We start from the raw sequence: 10,639 nt of genomic DNA on the forward strand, positions 1-10,639 counted from the left end.
ACAATCTTCCTCAGGGTCCGGTCACCTCTTCTCGTTGTGCAGCGTTTTCTGCCACACTTTTTCCTTCCCACAGACTTCCCACTGAGGTGCCTTGATACAGCACTCTGGGAACAGCCTATTCGTTCAGAAATTTCTTTCTGTGTCTTACCCTCTTGCTTGAGGGTGTCAATAGTTGGCCTTCTGGACAGCAGTCAGGTCGGCAGTCTTACCCATGATTGGGGTTTTGAGTGATGAACCAGGCTGGGAGTTTTAAAGGCCTCAGGAATCTTTTGCAGGTGTTTAGAGTTAACTCGTTGATTCAGATGATTAGGTTCATAGCTCGTTTAGAGACCCTTTTAATGATATGCTAATTTTGTGAGATAGGAATTTTGGGTTTTCATGAGCTGTATGCCAAAATCATCCGTATTAAGACAATGAAAGACCTGAAATATTTCAGTTAGTGTGCAATGAATCTAAAATATATGAATGTTAAATTTTCATCATGACATTATGGAAAATAATGAACTTTATCACAATATGCTAATTTTTTGAGAAGGACCTGTAGACTAACAGAAGTATTTTAAAGTCTATTCTCTGAGCTACAGGGAGCCAGTGTAAGGACTTTAGAACCAGGGTGATGTGTTCCACTTTCTTAGTTCTAGTGAGGACGCGGGCAGCAGCTTTCTGGATCAACTGCAGCTGTCTGATCGACTTTTTAGGCAGACCTGTGAAGACACCGTTGCAGTAATCAATTCTACTAAAGATGAACGCATGAATTAGTTTTTCAAGGTCCTGCTGAGACATTAGTACTTTAATCCTGGAGATGTTTATCTTTAGGTGATAGAAGGCCGACCTAGTTACTACCTTTATGTGCCTCTGAAGGTTCAGGTCTGAGTCCATCACTACACCCAGGTTTCGAGGCTGACTGGTGGTTTCTAGTTGTATTAACTGAAGCTGTGTGCTAACTTTTAAACGCTCTTCCTTTGGTCCAAAGATTATTACTTCAGTTTTGTTTTGATTCAGCTGAAGAACATTTTGGAACATCCAAGCATTGATTTCTTCTAAGCATTTACCCAGCGCTTGAATGGATTCATAGTCACCTGGGAAATTGTAACGTATAGCTGTGTGTCATCTGCATAGTTATGATAACCGACGTTGTTGTTTATTAAAATCTAAGTTAGGTGGAGCATGTAGATATTGAATAGAAGGGGCCCTAAGATGGACCCTTGGGGAACGCCACATGTGATTTTTGTGGTCTCTGATGTAAAGTTTCCTACTGACACAAAAAAGTCCCTGTCTTTCAAGTAGGATTTAAACCAGTTGAGTGCTGTGCCAGAAAGGCCGACCCAGTTTTCCAGGTGCTCTAATAAAATGGAGTGATCAACAGTGTCGAATGCTGCACTAAGGTCCACTAATACCAGCACTGTGGTTCTTCCACAGTCTGCATTTATACAGATGTCATTGAACACCTTGACAAGAGCAGTCTCTGTACTGTGGTGAGCACGGAAGCCTGACTGGAAAACATCGAAGCGGTTGGTCATTGTTAGGAAGTTGTTTAACTGCTGAAACACAGCTTTTTCAATTATCTTACTGATGAAGGGGAGGTTTGATATAGGGCTGTAGTTCTGTAGTAGCAGCTTGTCCAAGTTGCTCTTTTTCAATAGAGGTTTGATAATTGCTGTTTTCAGGACCTCGGGGAAAACACCTGACAAAAGGGATGTGTTTATTATTTGTGTTAAATCAGATGTAATTACAGGCAAAGCTTTCTTAAGGAAAGCTGTGGGTAAAACATCGAGACAGCAGGAAGAAGAGCTTAGTTGCTGTACGATTTCTTCTAAGTTTTTGTAGTTTATTTAGTGAAATTGGGAAATAATGCACGAGCATTGTTAATGTTTTGCTGATGATCTCAGAAAAGAAAGATTCCCTTGCATTTTTCAGTTGTAGGTTATATCTTTATAGTCTCTCTTTATAGATAATATAGTGAACCTGGAGTCCAGTCTTTCGCCACCTGTGTTCAGTTTTGCGACACTCCTTTTTTTCATGTCTGACTGGTGGAGCACTTCTCCACAGAGACATTTTCTTCCCAGAAACGACTTTCACTTTAATTGGAGCAATTGAATCGATGATGTCCGAGATTTTAGAATGAAAGTTATCTACCAGCTCATCTACAGTGTTACAGGGCAAAGTGGAGGTAGAAGAGTAAATCTGGTTAAAGGTTTCAGCAGCACCGTCCTTAAAGATGCATTTTCTTATCATGTCTCTTTGGCAAACTGAGCCATTGCAGATGATGCTTTCAAAAATAACAGAAAAGTGGTCAGATAGGGCAACATCAGTTACAGACACCTTGGAAATGTTTAGACTCTTAGTGATGATCAAGTCCAAAATATGTCCCTGTTTGTGTGTTTGCTGTTTAACATGTTAACCAACATGTTATCCAATTAGAACAATGGCCGAATGGGTTAAAGTTGACCTCTATGGGGGCGGGGTGTGAAGGGTCTCAACAGCATTTAAAGAGACCACACCAAAACGAGTTGCTCTCAGACGCACCTCAGAACATGGGTAAAAGAGGAGCCCGTGGAGCTACAATAACAAGGAGTTCAGACCAAAGGATTGCAGTTCCACTTTTTATAGACCACAGCTGAATGATTTAAGTGGGAACAGGAAGAATTTAAAAGCATGATATGTCCTCTTTAAAAATTCAGAGAGACATAATTGAGGATTGAGTTGATTAATTTTTTGAGGATGAAGTAAATGTGTTGCAAATTCAAGAAATTATCAGCTCCCTAAAAAACTCTAAATGTAAAGATGCCCTTTATCCTGATACCAAGTTTGTTAAGTTACTTAAAGATATTTTGTCCAAACCTATTACTTATTTAACTAATTTGTCTTTTAAACTAGGCCTCTTCCAGGACTGGAAATTTGCCATTGTCACACCAGTTTTTAAATCAGGAGATTACCTTGCAGCTGACAGTTCAGACCTATTAGCATATTGCCAGTGCTCTCCAAGGTTGATGAGGAGGTTGTTGTTGAACAGTGACTACATTCCTTAAGAACAGCAACTTTGGTTTACATCTTATGCAATTTGACTTTAGCCAAGCCCCTGACTGAGACCGCTACCCTGTACTTAATCAACCAAATTAAATCTAGGCTTGACAAAGGGGGTGTAGTCAGTGCTTTATTGTTAGACTTGCGTAAAGGTTTTGATACTGATATTCTCATTAAAGGGGAAACAATTGACATAGTCACTGAATTTAAATATCTTGGGGTGACCCTGGACTCAAATCTGAATTTTAAGAAGCATGCTAAGGATATGACTAAAGCTATCAAACTCAACCTCATGAACTTTAATCATATTAGACATTGTCTCTCACTAGATGCAGCTCAGACATTTATGCTTGCAATGATCTTGTCCCATATGTCTTACTGTGTCGTCTGTAGGGGTCAGGCTGGGGATAGTGTTCTAAGACCTCTCGAGTCTTCATACAAACAGTCTCTTAGCCCTCAACAAAAATCTAGTGCACCACCATAATTGTAGCATATTAGAGAAATACAAGCTACTGAGCTTTACAATTTTGTGATTTTTTTGTACTTTATGTCTTGTTTATAAAATTGTAAATGGTCTGGTCCCCCATCCGCTATTTGATTTTGTGTACGCTCGACCTTTAGAGTGGATTCAATTTATGAGAATATCATATGTGAGAGATTGTACCATACCATTTCACCATACCGGTATCTCTGAGGCCATCTAAAAAATCAGTTAAAAACTGCTCAGATATGTAATCATTGACTGTGTTGTTGTGTGTGTGAGTGTATCTGTTTGTTTTGGTGAATTGAATTAAGCTGTTGTGCTCAACTGTGTAACTGCCAAGGGGCTGCAGATGCGAATTAGCTTATGCTATAATCTGGTACAGTGCATCGCATGGTGACATTGGTGTTTTTGCTCTACAATGTTTCATATAAGTAAAGTAAATAAATACATAATATTAAAATGTTCAGCTGCTTTCTGAAATGAATGTAGGGGCGAAGGAAATATTTCTAACCGCAAGTAAAGAAGATGAACAGTTTTTTCCAAAGTCTAAAAAGACAGCAGCAGAGAAAGGCACTCTAACAGGGGTTACTGCATCCTTGAAAAGGTTTGAAAATTAAGTATGAAAAAATATTCATATTTTTAGACTTGTGACATTGTTTAAATGTATCCATCCATCCATCCATCCATCCATTTGTCCAGTGGTTGGAGTTTTGATGGATTCAACGGATTCAAAGCGCCATCTAGGAAATAGCAAACAGTGGCTGTAAATAAGTGTATTGAATTAAACATTTTAATATGATTTTAACAAATGTCCTTAAGCTGAGGACTGGGTAATTCATAGAAGCATATACTGTAATATTTAGTCCCTTAGATATAAAATAATGATGAAACCTTAGGGGCAAACATTTCCTTCCTCTTCCATTTAAGGGCAGTCCCGGTGAAATAAAGGAAGGATGTTTTTAGCGCTTTAGTTGTCTGTGTGTCTCAGTTTGGATGGATTCTCTTTCTCTGGGTCTGCTGGTGTTAATGTAACAGGCCCTCAGGCAGGCTGATCCAAATCTTTTAGCTAACAAACTGTGTTGTGTGTGTGATGACCCCTGAAAATCGCTGACCAGCAGATCTGTGAAGCGTTAAAACTGTGGGCACTGGATGGTATAAACATATCAGACCTCTAGGACAATAGCAGATTTTTTTCTTTTTCTTTTTCATCTTCCTCACCTCAGTGGTCATGCCCTCTCACTTTTTCCCACTGTCTCATTTAATTTCACATTTCTTGCCTCCTAATAAATCCAACAAGTCAGACTTTTTGGAGGTAAATAGTTAAACACAGACTTTAAACAAGGAGATGGTGATAGAATGTAATTGTGCCAGCACATTTCATCTGTATGTTTGTGCAGCTTAATTTTTAACACCCAGTGAGCTTTTTACCTGTAGAGGGCTTGAAACAGATCCTTTGAGCTGACTCCAAAAGCCTTTTCATACTGATTTCTTCCCTCTCTGAGAAAATGTAAAGAAAGACAAAATAGAAATCAAAAACAGGTAGGCAAAAAGAACCATTCAGGTAGAAATGGGAACATCTTTGAAGGTATTTCTTTTCCATTTTGTCACTCTCAGACTTCACCGTTCAGCCACAGTAAGAGAGCTGTGGGCTCTTTGCTCTGAATGAAAGCATCAAAAGACAGAAGACCAAAGTCTATACACTCATGCGTGGGAATCATTCACTCTCACGCATCAGTGAGTCCCTCTATTTTCGGCCAGCTTTTGGCCACTTTGGAGCTTCATACACTGTACATACACAGACTGCGAGCTGAACATGCATCTATCACAGCCCATTACTGCCCACCTGTGGTTGACTTCACCATCTCCAGTCTAACAAAATGTTCAATTTCACAGAAGATGCCTTTTTAACACGAGTACTACTGAAGAACCTTGTCACATTTTACAACCAGAAATGCTAATGTGCTTAGTAGGGATTTTTTTATAGACAGTGGAAAGAAAGTGATACAAGGATATAGGTCTGGACTTTGACTGGGCCAATCTAACACCTAAGTAAGCTTTGATCTAAACTATTCCTTTGCAGCTCTGGCTGTATGTGTATGACTGTTGTCCCACTGCAAGATAACCTTTCCACTCCAGTCTCAGGTCTGTTGCAGCATGAATCAGGATATCTTCCAGTATTGCCTCATATTTAGCACCATTCACCTTCCTAATAAGTCTCTCCAGTTTCCCTATTGTTGCTGGAAAAAAAGCATCCCCATAGCATGATACTGCCATGACCAAGTTTCGCCGTGGTGTGTCACACATAGCACTTTCTTCAACATGTTACATGTCGGGTCCCTTACATGACTTGTGGCAAATAGGACTTCTAACGATTTTCTTTCAACAGCAGCATTCTTCATTCACTCTTCCACGAAGACTAGATTTCTGTAGTGTACAGCTAGTGGTTGTCCTGTCAATGGATACTCCTACCTGAGCAGTGGGTGCCTGAAACTCCTCCAGAGGTACCAGTAGCCTCTTGGCTACTTTTTTTGATTATTGATCTCATTGACCACCGAAGTCCGTTCAGGTGAGTTATCCCTGCTTTAAAGTTCCCACAACTTTATCCCTGACCTATGTGGCGTGTTCCTTGGTCATGGTGCTGTTTTACACTAGTGTGCAACAAATCTCCGAGACCATCACAGAGCAGCTGTGTTTATACTGAAAATAAGTTACACACAGGTGGACTCTATGTACTAATCAATTCTGAAGGCATTTGGTTGCACTGGATTTTATTTTGGGGAATCAAAGAGGGAGTTGAATACAAATACACTCCACAGATTTTCTGATTTTTTTTTGGAAAAACTGTTGAAAATCATGGACCATTTTCCTTTAAAATTCATAACTATGCCCTACATTGTGTTGGTCTAAGGAGTATAAATACTTTCATAAGGTACTGCAGGTTTTGGACTGCCCACCCCTGCAAGTGTTGAGCAAATGCATTATTCTAATGTATTTATTTACTGTAAATGGTTTGGTAAATTCAAAACATTCCTTTTTATTTTATTTTTGAAAAATACAGTTTACATTTATTTCAATCTCTTTGTGTGGTACTTGTCAGGTCACATTGCACTGTTCAGATCAGGAAACCAATGGATTACAGTGAATTTTCTTTTTGCGTCAGTACCTGTCCTGATCATCCACTTAGCAAGATTTCTGTTTGTTTACCTGCAGATGTTGAGACCAGCTCCTTGTTTAAGATGACTATAAATACACAAGACTGCCACTTCTGTCAAATTTAACTCTCAATAAATCCGACTGTAGTTTCTGAGCCAAATTGTTAAAAATTCTTGCTGTTTTCTACGTTCTGTCCAGGCCCTTTTTACTCCACTATGACCACAGCTCTAGTTTTCTAAACCTCGTAATACCAAGGCTTTCCTCCAGCTGCATAAAAAACTTGTTCTTACTTTAAACCAACAAATTTTAAAAGGCAGGTATAACTTTTCAAATTAGACAGCATATAGCTTCTTAATTCTCTGAGAATGTTTATAAGTTTGGTAATTGGTGACATCAGCTCCTTAAAATTGATTTGGAAGTAATCTGATGGACATCTAATGAATTAAACCACAGTGCACATTGAACATAATTCTGAGGAGTTTCTAACCTAATACGTTAATCTTCAGCCATTTCTTCTTTGTTTATAATAATAAATTGTTAGATGTAATGCAAAGAAAAGCTAACATCTTGAATTTTGCTTTATGGCAATTCTGAAAGGCAATGCTCTCCTGCACATCAAAAGTGTACTTGCTGGGAAACAAAAAAAGGATACAAGCTACTTGCACAAAAACAACCATTGCTCTGTTTACTCACCTAACTGCATCTGTGAGGTAGTGCCAGCAAAGGTATATGGTCCTGGAGCTGTACTGGATGGACTGGTAGAGGGACAAAGGACTGGAACGAGTGAGGAAGACTCTGGACTGCTCTGTGTTACTGTAAAAAACTGAAGAGGGAGAAAGATGAACAGATTTAGTGTGAATAAAAGTCTGCAGGTGTGAAACAATATTTTGACCTTGCATCTGTGTAGCAGACAGGCTCATGACAGATGTAAAGTGGAAGTGCATGTAGGTGAGGCAGTTCACAATAAATGTCACATAGACAAATAAATACAAAGTTAAAAGTTGTGCACACTAATCCAGTCTGTGTGGAAGACAGACAAGAACAAAGTCTTAAGAAGTTATGTTAAAGGTTCGCCAGAAGCCATGTAGGGGTCATCAGAATAAACACATTCTGAACACACCTTCCCCTTGTGAAAGGATGGTGGTGGCAACATCATGGACATGAAAGCTGGAAAGAGCCATTGGGAAGATAGATGCAGTTAAATACAGGGCAATTGTGAAAGAAAACTGATAAGAGGCTGCAAAAAATGTGAGACAGGGGCAGAGGCTCACCTCCTAGCAGGACAACAGCCTACACTTAGCTTGGGCAACTGTGGAATAGATTACATCAAAGCACAGGAGAAAAAGACAAAAGAGGAATAATGGGCAAAAATATCTGCCTCCAAAAGACTTGCAGCTGTAGCTTTCTACATAGTATTGAATGCCGGCAGCCGACCACAAATGTACACACACTTTTCAGAATTCTATTTGTGACAAAAAATTGAAAATTGTCCTCCTACTTCCCAAATAAAATCCCTCCAAAACACATTAATGCTTGTGATGCTTGTGTAATGTGACAAAATGTATGAATACGTTTACAAGACATTGTATATCAACATCAAGCATACACACAAGTGCAAAACCCAAATTTTTATAGCGAAATCATCAGCACTACAACTCAGCACTACAACTAAAAATCCTTTTTCACTGTGTTCTGACCTTGTCTGTTGTCCCAGTGTGTGTTGAGGAGCTGCAGGCCCGTGCAGGCAGCCAGCAGCCGCTGCATCCCGTCCAGACTGGCCCCCACTGCCTGACTGATCTCTTCGGCCGACAGCGGACGCTCTGCAGCCAGCAACACATCAAACACACCCAGTTCGCAGGAGGTGAACACCGTCTAGGTCAGAAAAGGGAAACAGACAAGACAATGATAATGTGAGGCAGGGTGCAGTGGAATATATAATACATCAAATGAATGTCTAAGGAGAAAAATAAGGGGATTCTGCTGGTTATGTGTGGCTCTAGCTTTTTAATCATATTTTACTCAGGTGTAATCATGAAACTTATTGATAACCTTACATAATTGACATCATTGGTGCAATTTGTGATTTTCTATGTGGTTAATTGAAGGTTCAACCATTGTGGAGGTGAAAAAGGTCAGTGATTGTCATGTGACTACTTTAGAGTCCGTGAGAATAAAATCTCGTGTTAAAAATGTTGGAAGCTATGTACACTTTTCCTTCCACTTCACAGCCACATTGTGCAGTTTTATTTATAATGCTAATACAATTCATGGAGGTTGAGGTTGTAATGTAATGAAGTGTGAAAAGGTTCAAGTGACATGAATATTTTGTATATAATGCTTTCCCCATTAATTCAAATACTGCTGTTCAATCAGTAGCATAAATACCACAGATGTGGACTAACAAGTTTTGTTGCTAATGCAGCACAAAGCTACAGAAGTGTGTGTGCACATGGATTGAACTGAAACTAAAATAGGAAAACTCAACCATCAATAAGTGACAACATGAATGTTACCTTGGATATAAGAAAGCCTTCCATATACTCCAGTATTTTTCTAGGGTACATGTCTGTAGCAGGTGCAGATGGTTCTCCCTGAGTGGAACCCGCATCTCGACCCTCAGCCATAGTTCCTGCAGAAATGCCCCACCTCCCAGGAAGATTGAGCGCTTTATTTCTCCGCAGGTGAGAAGACCTTCTCTATCAAGTCTGCTTTGCTCCTCGGCAGATGATTACGTGACTAGCGCCGATGACAGAAACGGATTGAAAGCAAACAAAGTGCCCACCCTGCAGCAGCAGCAGTGAGAGTAGCAGTGGGCTAAGCTGATTACAGCCAGATAACCCAGATTAGAACATGGGCTCAGTCTGGTAGACAAAGAAACAACTCTGTGGAAACACTGGTTCCTTGTTCATGTTCACTCACTCACTGCATTCACATAACAGAGCCACTGGTATTTCACTTTTATTAAGTTCATTTGGATCAAACTGTGACCAGGTATGTGGGATTACCACATCAATAAAAATACACACTCCTCTTCCGAATAAATTTGATGAAATTATGTCACATCACATTCCCTAAACCATTGGAATAATCATTCTAATATTCTAATACTCATCAAGCAATACAATGAAGACATGGCTGCCCACCTAAATTAACAGGCTAGGTAAGGAGTTAGAGAAGAAGTCAAGAGGCCCATGTTAACTCTGCCAAAGCTCAGATGGGAGAATCTGCTGACAGGACAAATATTAGTTGTGGACGCCATAAATATTTTTATTTATAGAAGAGGGACAAATAAAATGTCAGTGTTGCAAGAAAGACAGAATAAGTCCCATTTGCAGTTTGCAACAAATCTTATATGGGGCACAGAAGAAAGATGCTCAGGTGAAATGAGCCCAAAGCTGATCTTTTTGGCCTATATGTAAAATAAAAACTTTAAACACACTATCCAAACAATAAAACAGGGTGGTGGCTGTACCATGCTGTGGGGATTGGCATGATACTGCTGTATGGGGAAGAAGGTAAGAGTTAATTTCAAGATGAATGGAGTTAAATACAGGACTATAATCGAAAAAACCTGTTAGAGAAGCCAAGACATCCAGCAAAATAATGCTAAATACACAGTCAGAGCAATAATGTAATGATTTTGATAAAAATGCATTCAGTCCAGAGCTATTAAGTCTGGACAAGATTTAAAAATTGTTGTTCACAGATGCTCTTTTCTCATTTTAACCAGAGTTCAAATTTCAGTCTCTAGACATGACATTTGTCCAAATTTAGGATCGTGGACCAAAATTGCCAAGTTGAAAGTACTCAGAGGCCATAATATATATATTTTCCCCAATTAAAAATACTTTTATTGTGAATTATTGTCTCTTTACCTCCTCAGCGATACATTAAACATGCGATATTTTAATGAAACAAAGAAGATAAGAACAAATTATTGTTGGTTCAAAAAAGGTCTCAAACAGTAACTTTTTGGGT

At 39.3% G+C, this 10,639-nt stretch overlaps 1 protein-coding gene across 2 annotated transcripts in view; it reads right to left on the reverse strand.

Moving 5' to 3' along the window:
* The window catches only part of asmt (acetylserotonin O-methyltransferase), a 28,003-nt gene extending 18,577 nt beyond the window's left edge, over positions 1-9,426 (reverse strand). For both annotated transcript variants that reach the window (XM_047369951.1, XM_047369950.1), the window contains exons 1-4: positions 9,175-9,426; positions 8,359-8,533; positions 7,355-7,484; positions 4,937-5,005 (exon numbers count right to left, since the gene is read on the reverse strand). In XM_047369951.1, coding sequence (XP_047225907.1) covers positions 4,937-5,005; positions 7,355-7,484; positions 8,359-8,533; positions 9,175-9,285 — 485 coding nt within the window. In that variant the 5' untranslated portion in view covers positions 9,286-9,426. The remainder of the gene's footprint in view (positions 1-4,936; positions 5,006-7,354; positions 7,485-8,358; positions 8,534-9,174) is intronic.
* Positions 9,427-10,639: the final 1,213 nt, after the last annotated feature.

The sequence above is a fragment of the Girardinichthys multiradiatus genome, chromosome 7, assembly GCF_021462225.1.
Source record: "Girardinichthys multiradiatus isolate DD_20200921_A chromosome 7, DD_fGirMul_XY1, whole genome shotgun sequence".
NCBI lineage: Eukaryota > Metazoa > Chordata > Actinopteri > Cyprinodontiformes > Goodeidae > Girardinichthys > Girardinichthys multiradiatus.